Source organism: Sminthopsis crassicaudata, chromosome 3 (assembly GCF_048593235.1).
Source record: "Sminthopsis crassicaudata isolate SCR6 chromosome 3, ASM4859323v1, whole genome shotgun sequence".
Classification (NCBI taxonomy): Eukaryota; Metazoa; Chordata; class Mammalia; order Dasyuromorphia; family Dasyuridae; genus Sminthopsis; species Sminthopsis crassicaudata.
Genome location: NC_133619.1, coordinates 254,769,035 through 254,792,021, shown reverse-complemented (window position 1 = coordinate 254,792,021; position 22,987 = coordinate 254,769,035). Strand labels below are relative to the sequence as shown.

Genomic DNA, 22,987 nt, shown 5'->3' with positions numbered 1-22,987 from the left:
ATGGAGTGTCCACTGTTGGGCTGTGGCTGCAAAATGCTTTCTTTCCCAGATATTCTGGGAAAAAATCCAGAGGACCATCCTCTCCAGGCCAAGAACCCAGATTTCCAGCCACCCCAAGGCCCAAGGCAGAGACCCGAAGGTCGCTAATTGCTGATCCTGCTTTCATTTTCTAATATCTCAGTGCGAAGCCTCCAAAATGTAAAGCCAGAGAAACTGAGGCAAGATAAAGATTAAAGAGTTTTTAATATTTTATTTGAAAGGGAGAGATTTACTAGGACCAAATGGATTCATGGTTTGGTCCCAGGGCTGAATGAGACTATGGTCTCCAAGAATCCAGCAACAATGTGAGTTCTCAATGACATATATATAGATACAGGGGGTAGACCAAGGTAGGGGCAGAGTCAGGATGCTGAGAGCAGGAATGGAGCTATCATCAATAGGGTTCTGACAGGCTTGTGGGGGAGGTAGGGGGACATCTGATAAATTGGGATTACATAATAGGGAAAAGCACCCAACATTCTGATGACGTCTAAGATAGAAGATCTTTCTCCTTATCTAGATCATCATGATTAGGAGGGAGGAGTAGTGTTGCAGGATTTAGCAGAACAATTAGGAACTGAGGAAGAACAATTCAGGGAAACAGACAGGACAATTTAGGGAAACTGAGTCAGGAAAATAAAAGAGAACTGTGGCACAATGGTTTAATTGCTTTCTTTTTTAAAATGTTTTCTTTTAACACTGGGAGATGACTATGAACCACTTCATAGAATTCCCAATTCCTCTATTTTTGTCCACCTGCATTTTTGGATTTCCTTCACAGGCTAATTGTATACTATTTCAAAGTCTGGTTCTTTTTGCACAACAAAACAACTGTTTGGACATGTATACATATATTGTATTTAATTTATACTTTAACATATTTAACATGTATTGGTCATCCTGCCATCTGGGGGGGGGAGAAAAGGAGGGGAAAAATTGGAACAAAAGGTTTGGCAATTGTCAATGTTGTAAAATTACCCATGCATATATCTGGTAAATAAAAACTATTAAAAAAAAGTTTTCTTTTTTATTATTATGAACTTGACAGACATGAACATCTCATATAAAAACTATCTGAAATGAGGATAGTACATTAATTCTTATGTGATTTTTTTCAGTATATAAGCTTAACATAGTTGTTCTGAGAATATCCTACTTGTCTTTATCTTTTTTCTGAACTTCCTCCTGCTAGTTGAAGTCTATTTTTTTGCTTTTTCTTTCTCCTTTTCTTTCTTTTTCTCCTTCATCAGCATCAGTCACTCAAATACCTTTTTTTCTAATGAAAAAAAAAAAAAAAAAGAAAAACCTGAAATTTAGATATCATTGAAATGGAATGTAATTTTTAACTGAAAGCCCTTTGTATTTTGTTAATCTTTGAAACAATTTTGAATAATGGCCAAATTTACTTAATGGACTTCCTTGTGGATAGAAAGGTTACTGAGTGTATTCAGTGACAGAAGTTGAATCGGAAAGCCATATGCATTTTTCTTCAGACTCAAAGGTAAGTGACAAATGATTCATATTTGCATACATAGGTGTGGCTAAAATGGCTAATATATGACCAATATATGACCTTTTTCCACAATGTTAACACATAAAATTTGTTTTGAGTTTGTTCTAGTTTTTGGAGAATAATAAAAGTGAGAGCATTTTTTTTAAGTAGAGTTCTCTAGAGAAGTTTCATATTTGGGAACTGGTATTAAATCTGAAAACCTAGAAAATAGTCCACATGTTACCAAAATCAAGAAGCTTTTCTATAGTAATCTCTCTGAGTGGGAAATGTAGTCTTGCCTAAATACACTCAGGGACAGGGAATTCATTACTTCATAAGGCATCTGAGTATATTTTTTCCATGATTCTAATTGTTACATAGTTTTTCCTTTAATTCAATTGATATCTGCCTTTCTGAACTGTTCTTTCATTTTTCTACTCAGCCAAATTCTTAATCCATCTTAAACATCATGGTTCTTCAGGTGTTTGAAAATGAGCATGCTGTTCCCTCTTAAAACTTTGCTAATACCTAAATTTCTCTTTTGGAAAAAAAAAAAAACAAAAAAACATTTTTATAAAATTTTTTTATATCACATTTATTTATGAATATATTTCCTTCTTATTCTGAGAGCCATACTTCATAATAAATATTTTAAAAGGAGGGGAAACATCATTTTACTCAAACCAACCAATTACATCAACTACATTTGACATGTTAGATGATGTGCACTTGCTCATCTTTTCTCCATGGCAAACCTTAATCATCATGATTATAGAATGCTCAGTTTCAATTTGTTGGAGTCATTGTGAATATTGATTTTCTTGCTGTTCTTATTTCTTTCTAGATGATTTCATATGTCTTCCCATTAAAAACAACATTCATAAGTTCTACTCCCAAATATACCAGGTTAGTTTTTTTCCCTAAAAGAATGATTTTATACGTTTGAAACTTGATTAGCTGAAAGAACTTGTAATAATTGATATGGCTTCCTGATGATTTAAATATAAAAAAGTCAGAATATAAGCTGTTATACCTGTTCCTCCTTCAGGCTTCTGGGTGACAGACCAGAATGACTAAAACAGGGATAGGGAAATTAATTTAACTGAATCAATATTGTATCCTAAATTAACATAATTGCAAAGTGACACCATGCCTTAATTTTTAAAAATCATGTAAAGGCAGAGCCAAGAAGGCAGAGAACAGAGAGGACATTGCCTGAGCTTTCCCTAGCTTCTCTCAGAAGCAATGCTGCCTTTGGAGAAAACTGAATGGGAATAGAAAGAAATATACTTTCTTTCTCAGCAGTACATGAAATCTACACAAATATTGACCATGTATTAGGGAATAAAAATACCAAAATCAAATGCAGAAAGGCAGAAATAGTAAATGCAACTTTGTTCAAATCATGATGCAATAGAAATTGCATGTAATAAAGGCTCAGGGGAAAATAGATGAAAAAATAATATAGTCCAAAAGAATGCACATGTGAAACAACAAATTGTGACAATAATTGATTTCATCTAAGAGAATGAAAAATGAGACAACAAACCAAAATTTATGTGATCTCGTCGAAGCAGTTTTAGGAGAAATTTTATATCTCTAGATGCTTACTTGAATAAAATAAAGAGAAGATCAATGAATTAAGGCATGCAACTAAAAAAGCTAGAAAGAGAACAAATTAAAAACCCCCAATTAAATACCAAATTTGAAATTCTGAAGATAAAAGGGGACATTAATATACCTGAAAGTAAGAAAACTATTGAACTAATAAACAAAGTTTGATTTTATGGAAAAAAATACAACAATACAACAAAATAGGTAAAAATATTTGGTCAATTTGATTAGAAAAAGGAAAGAAGAAAATCAAAACTAGTATCAAAAATGAAAAGTAAATAAAAAACTAATATCAAAAATTAAAATCTAGGGAGCAGTTAAGTAGTGCAGTGGATAGAGCATCAGCCCTGAAGTCAGGATGACCTGAGTTCAAATTTGGTCTCAGATACTTAACACTTCCTAGCTGTGTGAGCCTGGGCAAATCACTTAACCCCAATTAAGAAAGAAAAGGAAAGGAGGAAGGAAGGAAGGGAGGAAGGAAGGAAGGAAGGAAGGAAGGAAGGAAGGAAGGAAGGAAGAAAGGAAGGAAGGAAGGAAGGAAGGAAGGAAGGAAGGAAGGAAGGAAGGAAGGAAGGAAGGAAGGAAGGAAGGAAGGAAGGAAGGAAGGAAGGAAGGAAGGAAGGAAGGAAAGACCTAGTATCAAAAGTGAAAAACAAAAAATGAAAAAAATTAGAGTAATAATTACATTATTTTTCTAAACTATAAACAATAAATCTGATAATCTAAGGGAAATGGATGAATACTTACAAAAATATAGATTTCCCAGATTAACAGAGGAGGAGATAAATTATTTAAATATTCCCATTTTAGAAAAAGAAATTGAACACATTATTAATCAACTCCCTAATAAAAAATCTTCAGGGTCAGGATTTACAAGTTAATTCAACCAAACATTTGAAGGACAATTATTTCCAATATTATGCAAACTATTTAGAAAAATAGTCCTACCAAATTCCTTTTATAACACAAATATGGGTAGGGTAAAGACAGAAAAACAAAATTACAGACCAATTTCCCTAATGAATATTGATGCAAAAATTTTAAATAAAATATTAAAGAGGTTAGAACAAATTATCACCAGACTAATACAGCATGACCAAGTAGGATTTATACCAGGAATGCAGGGCTGATTCAATATTAGGTAAACTATTAACATAATTCACTATATCAATAACCAAACTTACAAAAATCATGTGATTATCTCAATAGATGTACAAAAAGCATTTGACAAAATACAACACTCATTTCTATTAAAAACACTAAGCATAGGAATAAATGGATCTTTCCTTAAAATGATTAGTAGCATCTATTTAAAACCATCAGCAATCATTCTATGCAATGGGGACAAACTAAAATAATTCCCAATAAGATCAGAGATGAAACATGGTTTCATTTTTCTCCCTTAATTCCCTTGAAATTCTTAACCTTTTTGTTCTTCCAGATGAATTTTATTATTGTTTTTTTAAGCGCTGTAATTTCTTGGCAGTTTGATTGGTATGGCACTGATTATTCAAGTACATTAATTTATGTAGAATTGCTATTTTTATTATATTAGCTTGTCCTACCCATAAGCACTTAATATTCTCCCAATTGTTTAGATCGAATTTTATTTGTTTAGAAAGTGTTTTGTGGAATATTGTTGTTCTATAAGAAACAATCAGCAGGATGATTTCAGAAAGGCCTGAAGAGACTTGTATGAACTGATGCTAAGTTAAATGAAAAGATCCAAGAGATCATTGTACATGGCAACAAAATTATGCGATGGTTGATTCTGATGGACATGGCACTTCCCAATAATGAGACAAATCAGACTAATTCCAATGACCTTGTGATGAAAAGAGATATCTACACTCAGAGAAAGAACTATGGAAACTGAGTGTGGATCACAATATGGCATTCTCACTCTCTTTGTTGTTGTTTGCTTCCTCATTTTTCCTCAATTATTTAAAATTAACTCTTTCTCATTTTTTTTTTCCTATTTGATGTAATTTTTCTTGTGCAGTGAGATAATTATATAAATATGTATGCACATATTGGACTTAATGTATATTTTTACCCTATTTAACACATATTGGATTACTTGCTATCTAAGGGAGGGGGTGGGGATAAGGGGGGGATTACATCACAAAATTTTACAACAGTTAATGTTGAAAAATTATCCATACATATATTTTGAAAATTAAAAAACTTTAATTAAAAAAAAGTTTTATAATTGTGTTCATATAGTTCCTGATTTTGTTTTGGCAGTAGAATATTTTATATTATCTACAATTATTTTAAATGGAATTTTTTTTGGTATCTCTTGCTGCTCGACTTTGTTGGTAACATATAGAAATGCCAATTATTTTTGCGGATTTATTTTTTATCCTACACACTTTGCTGAAGCTGTTAATTGTTTCTAGTAATTTTTTTAGTTTATTTTGTAGGATTTCTAAGTATACCATTGTATCATCTGCAAAGAACGATAATTTGGTTTCCTCATTACCTATTCTAATTTCTTTAATTTATTTTTCTTCTCTTATTGCTAAAACTAACATTTCTTATACAATATTGAATAGTTGCTGGACTCTATCTTCCCAGAAATCAGCCAGAGTCAGGATCACTAAACGTCTTTATTCTAGATCTTTTACCATCACCCTCCAAGGCCAGGTCACGAGTTCAAGTGAGCGTGAGTTCCACGACCCAAGTTTCTCCTACTCCTCCCACACAAGTCACTTCCCCCTCTTTGTCCCACCAATCAAGTCAGCATAGAACAGCTGGGGAGGGTCAACCTTCAAACAAGTTAATAGGGAACTGTCCAATTGGCAATTAGTATCACGTGTCCATTATCCAAGTGCATTTACTCAATTCTAGCCCTTTACAAATAGTAATGGTGATAATGGGCAACTTTGTTTCACCTCTATTCTTATTGAAAATTATTCCAATTTATCCCCATTACATACGATGCTTGTTGATAGTTTTAGATAGATCTTACTGATCATTTTAAGGAAAACTCCATTTATTCCTATACTCTTTAGTGTTTTTAATAGGAATGGGTGTTGGATTTTGTCAAATGCTTTTTTTGCATCTATTGAAACAATCATATGATTTCTATTTATTTGGTTATTCAATTATGCTAATAGTTTTCCTAAAAGTGAACTGGTTCTACATTCCTGGTACAAATCCTACTTGGTCATGCTGTATTAGCCTGACGATAACTTGCTGCAATCTCTTTGCTAATATTTTGTTTAAGATATTTATATCAATATTCATTAGAGAAATTGGTTTATAATTTTTGTTTTTTCTGTTTTGAACCTATCTGATTAGGTATCAGCACCATTATGTATCTCAGGAATTTGATAGGACTCCTTTCCCTGATTCTACTCTACTACCAGTTTCATCAGTTCATGACTGTATTACTTATGAGACAGATAGTGGATTTCTTCCTATTCTCAAGTCACTTCGTATAATAATCTATCCTCCCTTTTGCCATTATGGTGATTTTCCTAAAGTGCATATCCATATTACCCTTCTCCACAATAAACTCCAATGTGGCTTCCTTTTGCTTTTAGCATCAAATACAAAATTCTCCTCTGAGCTTTCAAAACCATCATAACTTATTCCTTTTCTATCTTTGCAGTCTTCTTTCACCTTCCTTCTTGCTATGTACTCTTTGGTCTGTTTCTCAAACAAGATGTTCTAACTCTCAGCTCTGGGCATTTTCTCTGACTATCCCCTATCCCTGAAATGTTCTTCTTTCACCAATATAATTAATGAATTCCATGACTTCCTCTAAATCCTAACTAAAATAACCATGTTCTAAAAGAATCCTTCCCTAAACTCTCTTAATTCTAGGGTTTTCCCTTTTTTACTTTTCTCAAACTTATCCTCTACATATCTTGCCTTGTATATGTTTGCATGTTGTCTCTTCCTGTTAGATTGTGAGATGTTTGAGAGCACTACCTATTTTTGTGTCCCCAATGCTTTATACGGTGCCTGATTGATTGAAATTGGCTCTGAATCTCTGGTTATAATCCTATAAAATGATAGTAATTTATAGCATTTGTTTTAAATGTCTACTATGAGTATAAAATGAGATAATATATGTTAAGTGATTTGCAAAGCTGAAAGAGCTGTGAAGAGGGCAGCTTTTATTTTTGTTACCATAACATTTTCGTGGAGAAAAAATAATCCACTTGTTTAGTTATTGTAAATTTTGTTTGGCATTTACTTGGGATTCATAATGATTCTTGCATAGTACTCATTATCTTTATTTTACAAATAGTTCAAAACAATGTAACTCAGGAATTGTATGTTTGAGATTTGTTAGAAATCTAACTGATAATAAAAGGATAAAGATTGTATCCACAATTTCAATGATTTCTGGAACTCTTGAATGAGAAATTTTATCAATACTTTTGTCAGATCATCCATCACCATCTCTGCAATTCAGTCTTTATTGTTTAAAGTATGGAGAAGTAAAAAGACTTTTCTAGAGCCACTCAGCCAGTATGTGTCAAGAGACAAGAATCATGTTAGTATCAAATGTAATCTCTATGAAGCTTTTCCCTGATCTCTCAGTCATGATGAGGTTTAGAATTGGGATACTCAAATGAAATTAAGGTTTAATTGAGGTCTAGTGGCAGGTTCAGGGTACAGGGAATCAAATAGAGCTCCCCTGCAATCTCTCTGGAATCGGTGCAAGGATAGAGTTAAATGAGGTCTAGTGGCAGCACAAGAGTCCCCTGTAAAGGAATTTTACAGACCCGAAAGCCTAGATTGATAAAAAGAGGTTTATTTTGGAGTTTGAAAGTAAGGTTAAAATCTAGTTAGTAAAAGGTGTTAAGTAAAGAGAAGAGGGTACCAGAACCAGTGTTCCAGTGGGAAGAGATCCTTTGGCATGCCAGACATAAGGCTGCTATGTTTGGAACCTCTGCAAAAAGAGGGCTGCAGCTTGGCTCTTTCATAATGAGAGATTGAGCTAAAGTGGCCTGTGGGTAGAGTCCCAGATTGGCTCCTGGCTAGGTTTCAGCCAGAGTTAGAATTTGAATTGAATTCAATAGGTTTGGGGACTGAGCCAGATAACAAAGATGAAACTGTTTGTGCTTAGAGTGGAGTCCCCTCCCTGAGGCAAAGTCCAAGGAGGTTTTCTCCTTGAAGGATTTTTCAGAGTTTTGGGGTTTCCTTGTCAGTCAGAAGTAAATTTCTTACTTGAACCTCATTCAGTACCTTATTATCCACCCCTGTGATGAATGTGTTCATTTATTATTGCCTATTACAGTTATCTCTGTTTTCAATACCTCTGTTTGACTATAAACTCCAGAGTTGTAGGAATTATGTCTTAAGGTATTACATCTTTCTGAATATGCTGATCTGCACAAGTAATTACTTAACAAATGCTATTGAGTAAAATAAAAAAAGAGATAGAGATATACTTTTTATCAATAAAAAGATCACAGTGCCACCATATTCTGCCTTTGTCAAAACTTCACCTAGAGTTTTATTCTGTGCATCAAAGTTTAAGAAGGACATTGATTTAAGTGAGAAGGAATTACAGTTGCTTTGTTGAGAAAGGCAAATATAGTGACAGACCTTGAATCTATATAATATAAATATCAGTTAAAGGAAAATGGGCATGTTTAGCCATGAAAGAAAAGGCTCAGAGGGAATGATGAGGTTAGTGAAAGGTTCGGGGTTCAGGGAATCAAATGAAGAAGTTTGGTACACGGTTCCCTTGATTCCCCTAGGATTTGGTGCAGGGCAGGGACTTGTGGGAACCCTTTCTGGAGGCTCAGAAGTCCTTTGTAAAGGAATTTATGAACCCAAAAAGCTTGACTGGCAAAAGAAGTTTATTATTGACATTGGGAAGTCAGCCTTTGTTATACATTAATAGAAAGACTTAATTCCTTGGTGGCAAGGTCCTGACAGAAAAGTAAGTTTCTAGTAGAGAAATCTCAACAGGGAGGTATAATGTCTTGTTTAGGGAAATAAGTGAGAAAGAGATAAAGAGGGGGTAGCGCTGAAAAAGAGTATCATTTCAGCAAGCAGAGGGTTGCAGCTTATGCCAAGGAGAGAGAGAGAGAGGTTTCTTGGCATGGCATGGCATGGCATGTTGGGTCCTCTGCCCCAAGTTGGCTCTTTTTATAATAGAAGTCTAGGCTAGCAGCTCTTGATGGGGACTGAGTACAATTTGAGCTGGAATCAGAATATAAAATCTTGGAACTGAATAAGTGTCTTTGGGCTCACATCAATAGGGAGCTTAATCAGTAGTGAGTGTTATCAATGGGGGTGGTGCCTTTCTCTCAGCATAACAGAATAAAGCTGTTTTATCCTGTTTCCCTCGGGCCTCCCTACAGAGGCCAGGATTCAAGAAGACTTTCTCCTTTAAGGAGTTTCAGACAGAGAGTTTTGGGGTTCCTTCCTTCATTTTCAGGCTCTCCTCATCAGGAATACAATAAATTGTCTTCAAGTATTTGAAAGGCTGTTGTATGGAAAAGGGATTTGAATGGTTTCATTTTGTTTCAGAGGTCAGCAACAAGAAAGAATGAAATTTAGGCCTGATATCAGGAAAGACTTAACAATTTGAGCTGTTCATAAATGGAGTGGGATACCTTGAGAAGTGCCGGCTATCCTCTCCTTGGAGGTATTTAAGCAGAAGCTGGATGACCAGATATGTCGTATTGTGAATTCTGTTCAGATATGGTTTGGGCTAGATTTCTCTGAGATCCCTTTAAACTCTCAACTCTGCTTCTGTAATTTGTAGCAGTACTTCATATGTTTTACCTCAGGAAGTAGAAATTAGTAAATCAGGAAATGAAGAGTAAGGAAAAAGCAATGCTATTGACCCACCCAAAAGTATAATAGAGGTAGAATCTGAACCTGGTACAAAGCCCCACATCAGAAAATAATTTCAAGAAATAAGTAAATTAAAGAAGAAATTAGTATTTAAAAATTAGTATAGACCTAAAACCCCTCAAAAACTAGAGAGAGTAATTCTACAATAACTATAAGCAGACAAGCAAAGGAAAACTGGGTTTTCCACAAGAACTACATAAATATCTAGAAAAAAATAAAGTGAGATATGAAAATTAAGTAAAAGTTCTGGAAGAATGAATTTGAAGCAACTTAGAAGAAAAAATGGTAAACCTTATCTAAGAGGATTGAAAATTAGAATATGCAGAAAAGTACTAAATTATTTCATGAGACATCAAGAAACATTAGAAGATCAAAGTATTAAAATGTAAGATATCTGATACTTTTAATTCTTTAAAAACTGACCTAGAAAAAAAAAGTCAAGTATGAATACTTTAAAAGTTCTTAGACTCCCTAAAAAATATCATTTTGAAAAAGAGCATGGATATTATATTTCAAGAAATTGTAAATTAAAACATGGAAAACAAAATGACGTTAAGGAGAATCCACTGATCATCTAATGAAAGAAACTTCAAAAGGAAAAGTCTTAGTAATGGTATAACCCATATGCAAAGTTCTAACTTAAAGGGAAAATAATGAAGCAAACATCCTAAACGAAGCAGTTGAAGTACTAACAAATTACAAACCAGGATCACAAAAGGTCTGATTGTTTTAACTATAAATGAAAACAAGGTTTAGAATATATTTCTTTGCTACTTTTATTTAGTGATGATCATTTGGAATTGCATTAAAGAGAGAAATTCAGACTAAAATATATATTTCCCTTGAATTGCATACCTACTATTAAACATGTTTCCATTTTTTTCAATTTTCACATTAAACTCTTAATTTAATATAAATATTTTAAAATGTGACAAGTCTAGTTTAGAATGCTAATAGGTACTTCCATTAGATCATTAATCACTATAGAAAAATGAAATCGTTCATGATGTCTATAAATAAAGAGTCAATTATTTCTATTTAAGAGTTTCATCAGATATTCAAAGCAATCATTTAATAAATCAATATGTATTTATTTGATAAGTGCCTATTGTGGAAGACATAGCAGTACACACTGAGGATTATAAGGATCACAGGAACACATTTCCCTCATCTTGAGGAAAATCATCCTATTTGTTTCTTTCTTAACTCTAAGCACATATATGTGGTATGAGATGTACATAATCTCTACTCTAAAAGAGATTATTTCTAAATTTTCAATATTTGTCTTGTTAGGAATATAAGCTGTTATGTAGTAGAAAGAGTGCTTACTGACTTAGTAGACATGAAGTATGCCACTAACAACTTTGCTTGTGAATTTTTATAGTCTAGTTATTCTTATTTCATTTCTCTTCTTTTCCCTCACGTCTCTCCCCATCCAAATTTTAGTTTATTTATTTCCTACCTATGTTTTAAAATATAAATAAATGTAAACTCTTTTAGGAAACATTCTTCCCTTCACTCTCCCTAACACTGTTCCTTCCTCTCACAATTGATAATATTTTCCTTTTCAGAATTCACACACTATTTTATACATATCTCCAATGCAAAATAATATCATTGGTTATTTTGTATTATAATTGTGTACATCATATTCTCCTGGTATATTGTAAGCTTCACATCCTGTCAAGATTTTCTATTTCTCCTGGTATTTAAAATTGTGATGCATAAATATACATACCATCATTGGAGAAAGAGGGAGATAAAAATGTATAGGAATCATGTATGAGGAATACATGTGACAGGGAAAAACATACCTCCAATGCTACATGATTCCATTATCTTTGAGTGATGTCATTATAAAGATATAGATATATAGATATCAGATGATACTGCTCTCAATAGGCCTGTCTTCCCTTGTATGTCATCTCTGATCCCTAGATTCTGTAGGTCTATAGGTTAGAATCATTTACTGATTCTCTGAATTAAATAACAGTTAACAAAAAACAAACAGTGGGTCCTATGGTTAAGACTATTTCTTTCCTTTTCAATCCCTGATCTTTGAACTAGAGATTAAAATCCTTTGCTATCGGTTGCTATTTAATTTAGGGTTCCTTTAATCTTATATATCCCCAAGATATTCTCTGAATTAAATCCAAGTGAATTTGAGCTGGGAAAGTTAAAAGCTAAAGTAGCTAGGTTAATGCTGTCCATGCACCTAGTCCAAATCTGTAGTAGACATATCTGCTGACAATAAATCCTGAATGCACTGGTACTTTATTTTGGCAAGTACAGATATCTATTTCCTTGCAATTAAACTATAGGTACACTAAATTATTACATTATTACATTAAATTATTATCCTTCAAGTGAGATGCATTATTTTAAAACCTTTTTTTTCTCCTTTTCAGATAAAACTGGGAAAGTTATACATACACAATATTTTGACATGTTTGAAGAAGGTAAGAAAAACAAACTATATTATATATGAAGGAATAAAATATTTTTCCATTCAAAGAATCATTAAACTAAAAATATTTGGCTTTCTTAGTCCATTATCTGTCTTTTGCTACTGAGCAAACCAAATTAATTTCTCTATAGGCGTTAAAATTTGTCTACGTGCAGCTTTTGATATATTCAACCTTTGTATTTTGTCTAGAAAATCAAATGCTTTCATATGTTTAACAATGTCTAGGAAGGGAAGCCATTCTGACAAGTCACACTTTTTCCTATTTATTGTTTTTCTAACCCTCTATCTAACAAGAAAAGGAAGAGATCTATAGTGGAAGAATCTGGTATCTACTTTTAGTACAAACAGTACTTGATCAAAAATGTTTTCTGTAACTACCCACCAAATGGCTACACAATGTTTGCTTGAAGACCTCAAAATCAACTCCCTTCCAATGCAGCCCATTCTACTTTGGAGTAACATGAATGGTTAAGAATTATTTTCTTACTTCAAACCTCAGTTTTCCTCCTTGCAACTTCTATTAAATTCTCTTCATTTTGCCTCCTAAGTCCATGTAAAATTAGGCTGAGTTCTTTTGCATGTTACAATCTCTCCAATGAAATAATTAATGACATCATTTCACTAATATTATCTATCAAGTAGAATTTCTTAAATTTCTACATTATAGTGTGAATTGGAAATTCACACTTGGCAAAGCAAATTAATAACTCCAGTCCCTGCACTTTGGAAATTTGAAATCTTCAATAAATTTTTTTGTATTCAGAAGTATTGGAATTATGACATTGTCTCCTCAAGCCCCAGGGAACCATGTTCTTTGATTTCAGCTGGGTGTAGATATTTTTTCGTTCAATCTTCAATGGTTGGGTGATCTCATGTCTCTTATGTGGTACACCTGAAATCACACAGATCAAAACCCAGTCATAGTTTCTTGTCCCTTCTCTGTATCCACAAAAGATTCTTGTAACATTCTTCTAGGTCTTTTATTATTATTACATGAATACCATTTCTATTATCCATCCCTCTTAATGACAAAACTCTAGGGAATACATAAATAGGATATCTTCCATGAGAGTGGCAAACATCTTTTGCAAACATGTATATAGATGTCTCCTGGTGGCTTGGTGGATAGAGTGCTGGTCTTAGAATTAGTTAGACTTGAGTTCAAATCCACCTTCAAATACTCAGTAACAGTATAATCACGATTTATATACTATTACCTCAATTTCTGGAACATGAATTAATATTAATAATCAGATGGTTAAATAAAATATTTTCTATTACATCTGTGAAAGAAACATGTATAATCTGCATACATGCTAGATACTTTTTTGGAAGATAATCTTTAAGGAATCTTTAGGTTGAAAGAATCAAATGCTTTTTTATGTAATCAACAAACATAATTAAATCTTGTTATTTTCCTCATGTTTCAGTCATTTGTGTGGATAATCTATGTGAATGAATTTGATTACCTCATGTCATTTTTTTCTTTCTAATTACTTAGATCAGACTATCATTCTTTTTTCTAGGATGCAGAGAAACTTTATAAAAAGTAAGCAGGGGTAATGCACTGGATTTGAAGACAGTAACAGTTGAAATCATAATCACTAGCATTTATACAGTACCTATTATGTGCTAGGCCAAGTGATTTACAATTATTATTTTACTTGGTCTTCCCAACAACCTTGAGAGATTGATGTCACTATTATCCCCATTTTATAGATGAGATAATTATGGCATCCAGAGGTAAAATGAATTTTCCAGAGTCAAAGTTAACTGCTAGGTGTGTGAGACTAAATCTGAACTCAGGTAAAGTTCCTGGGTTCCTGGGTACTCCAGACCCAGACTCTATTCACTGTACCATGAAGCTGCTTCACAGACTTGGGTTAAGATGTGCAGAGTCTTGTGTGAATTTGAGTAATCATTTAATCACTCCAAACCTTAAATTCTTTATTTATAAAAATTAAATTATATTTTTACTCTCACAGGATTACTACTGTGTGGATCAAATAAAATAATATTGGTATAACACTTTATAAACCTTAAAGTAATAAAAAAAATATGGTGTTTCATATTCCATTTTAAGTCATCTTCTGATTATTCAAAAACTGATTCATCCATTTTATTATCTAAACCTATTGTTTTTCTTCTTTCCTTTTCCTGCTGTCTTTTAATTATTCAGAACTTTATTATTTTCAATCAGGGACTACCACAAAGCTTCTAGAGTTTTTTGATTAGTTTTACCCACTACAGATACACTGAAAGAAATGACAATAATGCTCAAATCAACCAATTTCATTATATATTATATGCAGTTTTGATAAATTTTAGGGCTGAGAACATGATATTAAACAAAATTAACAAATATAAAACATGGATTTTCAATGAAAGAATGTAACTCTTAGAATGAAACAATCTTTGCTATTTATATCTTACTGTATTTTTGTAATTTTACAATACTGTAATTTAGTACTGTATTTATTATACATCTTATTGTATAAGATAGTTCGTGGACACTACAAATTCAGATAAACAAAAAGGTATGTTTGATTGCACTTAGATCATGGAATCATAGAAGTGGAAGGAAGCTTAACTTTAGCCTAACTTTCTTACTTTACAGATTAGGAAACTGAAGTCCAGAGTAACAAAAATTAACCTAGCATAGTAATCTGCACTAATTATTTGTTGTATTGAATTGAATTACTCAAATACATAGCTAGCTAGTCCTAATATTACCCTCTAAGGTCAAATTCAATAATACCTTTATAGTATCAGTCAGAGTATATCATTTGCTTTGTTTGTGGTTGTGTAGTTAACAGAGAAACTAAATAAGATTTATAAAATATTAGAGCTAGAAGAGTTCTTAAAGGTCATCAAGTTCAACACCTTCTTTTTATAGATAAAAGCTAATATTACTTTGTGTTTTACTAACAGATAACTCTGGACTATTGACCCAATTCATTAAAAATGCTCCACAGAAGTCTCTAATTTTGATGGTGATACATGATGATGGTAGCATCAGGTAAAGATGTTTGGTAACTGATACCAGAGAATATGCAACTGGAAATGTGACCCTTGGCAGAACTTATGAGAACTTCCCTGTGATTGACACATGACAAAAGAGGTAGATGTTTCTTCCTTAAGGAAATAATTCTTTTGGCAGAAGACCATCTTTAATCTGGGAGAAAGACTCAGAAAGAGAGACAGGCAGATAGACAGACAGACAGAGACAAGAGACAGAGATAAAGGAGACAGAGATATAGAGAAACAGAGAAAGAGGGAGACAGGCAAAAAGACACATAGAGACAGAGATGAGGGAAGAGGGATAAAGATCAGGAGGCCTATTTTTGCCAACCTAATGAGATGAAATAAAATATCTAAACTTTACAATAGCAAAACTAAAGCCTAAAACAAAAAAAAGAAAAAAACATTCTAAGAAATTATAACCGTACACTAGGAGTGTTCATTTAGACCTATTTGGAGCAAAACAAACAAAAACAAGGATAACCTTTTTTTTTTTTCTCTAATGAATGCAACATTATAAAATTATTATAATTATGAATGATACTTCCTTACTTACAACAGATGAGTTTCTTCTCATTCATTAGGCTCTCCAAGTTAATATCAAAAGTCCATTTCAACAAAATTCAAATCCAATTTGTTTTTTCCTCTTTTTCTGTTATCTTCTGCCTTTGTTGGAATTTCAAAATAACTATATTTGAATGTACTTTAAGACATGGTACATCTGTATTTCTTAAATTATAGATTTATATTAACTTTTTACTATGGCATTTCTTTTATTCTGGTTTAAGTGACCTAAACTCACTACAATCGACAGCAACAACAACAAAAAGGCAAAGCAGACACAGAGTAATAGGAAAATAATATGATTGGGGCAGCTAGGTGGTACAGTGGATAGAGCACCAGCCTTGAATTCAGGAGGACCCAAGTTCAAATCTGGTCTCAGACACTTAACACTTTCTAGCTGTGTGACCCTGGGCAAGTCACTTAACCCCAGCTTCAAAAAAAAAAAAAAAAAGGGAAAAATATGATTCAAAATAATTCAACAAACATTTATTAATTACCTTCTATTTACAGAATATAATGCAAAATTCTAGGAAGATAAATATATAGCTTAGCTGAGACAGTTACTATTATCATGAAATAATTTAGATAAGAATAGGCCCCAAAGAAGAATATCTGTAATGCAAAATAATATATTATCTATACATTAGAAGTATACAAAATTCTATATGAAAAAGGAGGATAAAACTCATTATTATCCTTAGGGTAAGGTGGGGGATCAAAGAAGTTTTCTTATCTTTTGAACTAGACTTTTAAAAAGGAATGGGAATTCATTATGTATAGAGGTAAGGGAAGAAAGATCACCCAGATTAACATGAGCAAAGGCACCAAGGCACTTAGCTCAGTTTCAAGTTAGAACATTTAAATTTAGTTATAGAAAAGGGGAAGATATTGCAGGGAGTTGCACAGTTGAGTAACAATGAAATTTAAACAAAAGGAAGATGTCTAATAATGGTTTTTAAAGAGTAAAGGTAAGAAAACCTATTAGGAAATAATTGGAATAGTCAAGATAAGTAATAATAAGGGCCAGTCCTATACTGTTAACAGAGAAAATTGGAAAATGTGAAAAAAAAATATGAAAAATTTTGAAAGTAGAATTAAAGGGACTGAATAGATGAATGTAACAATGGATTAGGATAAAAGAACCAAGGTAGCACTAAGCTTTCAAATATGAAAGTTAATACCACTGACAGAAATTAACATCAGAATGATTAGGTTTTAAAGAAAGATTAGCAGAGTTTCAGATACATTAAGATTAAAGTGTCAATTCAAGAAGAGAAATTCTTTAGGCCTAGAGTTTGTGAGAGAAAGCTGACCTAAGAAATATATGTAGGAATCATCAATATAGAGAAGTTTGTAAAAAGCCATGAAAATCAGTAAGTCAGAAAGGGAGGTAAAAGAAAAGAAAACCAAGGACAGAGAACTTTAGAAAGCACTCACATTAAGAAACAGAAAAGACTAAGTAACTTCTGAGGAAGGTACACAAGGAGACAAAAGAGGATCAAGAGAATATGAAGTCTCTAATAACAAATATCTTTGAAGAGAGATTATCCAAAAAGAAAGGGTAAATATTACAGAAAAATTAAGAAGAATGAGGACTGAAGAAGGGTCATTGAACTTGATGATTGAAAGCTCTTTAGTATTGTTGCAGAACTGAAACAAATATTCCAAAGGTTTAAGAAAAGTACTGACATAAAGGAGAAACATTAGAGCTAGACAGTTTCTTCAAGAAATTTAACCATAAAAGGAAAGAGAGGTAGTAGAGTCAGTCAAGGGAAGTCAAGATTAATAACATCACTCTTCAATGCTGTGCAGGATTAAATAGACAGGGAGGTATTGAAGATATATGATGAATGATAGTGATTATTTTTGGAAAAGATAATAGGGGATGAGATCAAGTGCACAGACAAAGTGAATAGCCTTCACAAGAAGCTCTTCCTTTAAGACAGAAAGGAAGAAAGGTAACATCTATATACTTGAACACCAGTCTTGTTAATTAGAAATTGAAACTACAAGAGATAGATTATGACAACTGGAGTAAAGATAACAGAAATGTAAATACTATTATATTGTCATTGTGGAAAAAGACAAAGATGTGTGGGTAGCCAGTTTTCCTGAAAGGTAATTTAGAGACAGCTAAATGACACAGTAGATAGAGTAATAAATCTGAAGTCAGGAGGACCTATGACCATAGATGCTTAATATTTACTAGCTGTGTGAGCCCCAATTACCTCACAAAAAAAAAAAAAAGATAATTTTTCTTATATAAAGAATAATTACATAATTTAGAAAATTTCAATGATTGGCAAATACTATACATCTCTTCAGACTTTAGTTTATTCTGGAATTAAGTGTTAGATATCATAAATCTTAAGTGATAATATACTTTTCCCTTTACTATGCAGATTAAAGAATGATGCCAAAAGTGCCATAGAAGATTTGGGCAGTAAGGAAATAAAAAAATTATACAATTCAGGTCAAGATGGGTATTTCTTGGAGGAAAAGGTGTTGAGTTCCCTGCAGACATTCAAAGAGAAAAAGTAGGTGGGATTTTTTGTTTGTTTTTAATCCATCTTTTACATAATTTCAATAAAATGTTATAGAAGTATTTGTGTCATTCCTTTCCCAGGTCTCCATCAAAATAAATGCAAAGCAATAAAATAACAAAGTAAAAGACTTAGTAGCATGATTAACTTATACGACATGTATGAGTTCTATTATCATTCTCCAATTCCTACTTAAAATTAAGATTTGTGGTAGTCATAACAATAGGAGCATTGATGATATCAGTAGCTTACATTCATACAGTATTTTGTAGTTATAACCTTCTTTAACGTTCATCTAATTTAATGGTCATCACAGACTTAGTAGTTGATGTACATTATTGTCAATCTTGATGAAAAATTGGTAGTACTTAAAGTTCTAAGTGATTTTTTCAAAATCACAGCTAGTTTAGTTGTCATGAATCTCCAAAATCCTGTTGTCTTTTTACTTTACCATTGCTAATTTCTCTAGAGTTTCATATTTCTTAAAAATCTATGGAAATCTGATATTCTATCACACTTAGTATGAAAATACAGTTATCTAATCTAAAAATACCTTAATAGTGACATATGTAAGACAGCTTTTAAAAATATATAAACAAAGACTTTCCTGCTTGTCATCTCATAATCCCCACTATCTCCTCCTTTAGTCCAACTTCTTTTTGTTTCATTTTGTTTGCAAGACAATTGGAATTTAGTGACTTGCTCAGGGTCCCACACCTAGGAAGTGTTAAGTATCTGAGACTGGATTTGAACTCAGATTCTCAGATTCTCCTAACTCCAGGGCTGGTAGGCTATCCACTATGCCATCTAGATGCCCCCTTTACTCCAACTTCTGATGATGAAATAGCACCCCCTATACTAAAATAGAGGTGTCAAATATATGACCTCTAATACTCAAGTCAGTAAGTGACCCACAAATATCCCTCTGTTTCCACTTCAGTTTGACATCCCTGCTCTAGACCAACCTTTTTACATGTACCCCTGATCACATACTCCCTATCTGTTCCTGATTCTCCTATTATCTCTTCTTTTTAAAGTCATCAGTCTCTATCTATTGGCTTCTTCCATTTTGCCTATAAATATGCCCAAATCACCATATCTGCAAAAACAAAACTAAAAAAGTTTTACTAGATCTTATTTTCAGGATGTCTCACCTTCTTTTCTCAATTAAATTCTTAGAATAAGCTGTCTAAACTTGTTACCTCCACTTTTTTCCCCTCTTATTCATTCTTCAGTTCTTTGTAATCTGGGTTCTAATCTTATCATTCAACTCTCTCCCAAATTGCCAATGATTGTTTCATTGCCCAATGAAATGTTTTCTTAAACCTCATCTTTCTTGGTTCTCTTCCTACCTTTATGATTTAGGATCCATTGATGGATCATTAAACTCACCATGCCAACAATTGTGGATGAGCTCTTCTCCCACACTTCTAATGAATTAATAAAAAAATAATTTATTGTATTAAGAACTAGGAATGAAAAGCAAGCAAGTACCTGAGCTTTAATCTAGGAAGGCAACTTATGTAACTGAAAGAGATGCCTTTGTTCAAAGAAGTCACAGAGATAATTAATAGACTTATAGGACAATTAATTAACAAATCTTTTAGACACTTTTTCTTTTAAATATTCCTCCACTACCTTAGACTTAGCATAACCAAAAGAGAATTTATCTTCTCTAAAATTTTCTCCTCATATTAATTTCAATATCTCTATACAGGGCACTACCATTTTCTCAGTTACTCAAACTTATAACTGCAAAGTCAAAATTATTTCTTCCATCTCTCATCTTTGTGTCTATCCTCACATCCACTTAGTTACCAAGTCTTATTAATTCTACCTCCAAAGGATCTCTACTCTCTTTCTACTCCTTTCCTCTTTCTGTCACTTTCCTAGTTCACATCCTTATTAATAATAACCAGGACTCCAGACTGACCCTCCAGTGAATTTCTACTTCAAGTCATATTTCATACTGTTGCCAAATTAGTCTTCTTAATGTATAAGATTATTAGGAAAACATATCATTCCATGCCTTCAAATAGTTTGACATCCCTTGTTTCTGATGTACTTTATTTCATGTTACTGCACTTATTAGGCAAATTTGATTGCTCAATGTCCTTCAGGTCTATCTTGCCCTTTCTTAATATTATAGATTTTCATAGCACTATGCCTCTTCCAACTAAAATAGCATCATAGAATGTTATAGTCTAGAAGGGACATAAAAAATCATCTAGCACAACCCATTTATTTCACAAATGAAGAATCCAGAGGCCAAGAATGTGAAGTCATTTAACTAAAATTATGCTGGTACAACAGCAGAACCAGGACTAGAACTTAATTCTCCAACTTAGTATATTCATCTTTGTGTACTCCACCAGGTATAGCACAACTCCTTACACAGACTATATAATCAAGAAATGCTCCTTTAATTGAATTCAACTGTAACCTGATTATTTCCAGCAATATTCTGATGACAACTCAGTTGCCAATATTTAGTAGATCCCCTCCTAAGAAACAGTGTGTGTATACTGCTCTTCACTTGACAGGCTTTCAATTAATATATGTTGAATAAATAAATGGATATTTACATTTTCTTTTTTAACAGATCATTCCAATAACATCTAAAACAGATACTCAGATTGGCTAGCTGAAATACAGATAGAAGGATGTATACCCCGTGACCAAGCTAAGATTGAATCTTTTTAATAAATTTGCATAGTTAATATACTTAAAGAAATGATTATCTCAAATACTTTAATTTTCCAAAAATTGTCATAATGTAATCTTTTTGAGAGTAAAGACTATTTCATTTTTACCTTTGCATACCTAGTACAACAACATTTGGTAAATGTTTGTTGAATTTAATTAAATAAAGCATCATTGTAAAAACAGATCAAAAAGACTTTATATTTCTAAGGTGAGGAAGGATAGTGTTGTTATTATCATTATTAACATAATTTGTGATTTTTAGACCCTTTATATATTGAGATAGAAATTTCTCAGTGATATTAAAAGTATGTTAAACTACTGCCTATGACAAAGAATGATAAATTCCAGTGCTATAAGGTATTTTATTACCTCCCACTTCTGCACCCCTGTACTTATTATTTATGCAATTCATTCGGCTGTTTAAGGAAGCAGCATGGTAGAGTGGATAGAATATTAGCTCTGGAGTCAAAAGACCTAGATCTTATGTTTACTACTGATGGGGGCAGCATAGCAATACTTAGTTCGAAATAAACATGTGACAAATTCACCATGGCCATTTTCTTTGGCAAAAGATAGACTGACTTAGGGAAAAAGGTCACAAACAAAATGAAAGGATGAAATAGGCTCTAGCAGTGGTAAATATGAAATAGAGTTGCAGGAGCATATAATTAGACTAAGAAAAAAGACAAATTCTTCAGGGGAACTGGCAATTAACCAAGAGAAAGGAAATATTCCAGGAGGTGGGAGAAAGTCATTAATTGGCCAGTTAGACCAATCAGGGTTAGCTAGAGTAAGGACAAATGCACAATTAAAGGGAAGGCACTATGGAGGAGAGAAAGGGAATAGTCATAGTAGACTCAGCTCTGAAAAGAATTTAGCAAAGATCTTCAACATAAGCAGATCTTTTATAGGGGGAAATATATAGCCTTGGGGGTTTTTTTCTCAGGGAAACCTTAGAAGTAAAGGCAAGAAATCAAGAGGGAGGAATTAGAAGCCAAATGGCAACCAAACCTGGCAGACCAGGTCCCAGACTTCCCTAAAGATAAGCTAATTAATAACTTAAAAGATTGTTTGAAGATGGTCAATTCTGATGGACGTGGCTCTCTTCAACAATGAGATGATTCAAACCAGTTCCAACTGTTCAGTGATGAAAAAAGCCATATACATTCAGAGAGAGACCTATGAAAAGTGATTGTGAACTACAACATAGCCTTTTCATGCTTTCTGTTGATGTTTGCTTGCATTTTGTTTTCCTTCTCAGGTTTTTTTTTTTCTTTTAAGATAACTTTTTTGGGTTTAACATATATTTTAACATATCCAACATGTATTGTACCTGTCATCTAGGGGAGAGGGCAGGGGAAGAGGAGGAAAAAATTGGAAGAGAAAGTTTTGCAAGGGTCAAGGTCGAAAAATTACCCATGCATATGTTTTGTAAATAAAAAGCTTTAAAAATATATATTTATACCAAAGGAAAGAAAAAAAATTAAGAGGCAGCTAAATATAAACTTGTCTAAGAAGGCATGGGTTTGTGGCTCAGTTGGGGAGAGATTGCATCCCTTCAGAGCTCAGAAAGTCATCCTTACATCTCAAGTCCAGTAAAAGGAAGAAACTTGAGGGATAAAGGTTGTTTGTTTAGTATATCCATGGAGTTCTGGTTTCACAGTCATTAAAAAATGCCATAATGTCTGATAGGAAACATTCAGAGTG

At 32.9% G+C, this 22,987-nt stretch overlaps 1 protein-coding gene across 1 annotated transcript; it reads left to right on the top strand.

Annotated features, from left to right (window-relative positions):
* FAM3B (FAM3 metabolism regulating signaling molecule B) lies at nucleotides 1-21,277 on the top strand. Its single transcript, XM_074297406.1, is given in 6 exon segments — nucleotides 1-139; nucleotides 12,388-12,438; nucleotides 15,378-15,465; nucleotides 18,434-18,494; nucleotides 18,497-18,572; nucleotides 21,177-21,277. Coding segments are annotated over 6 exon segments (516 nt in total).
* The last annotated feature ends 1,710 nt before the right edge of the window (nucleotides 21,278-22,987 follow it).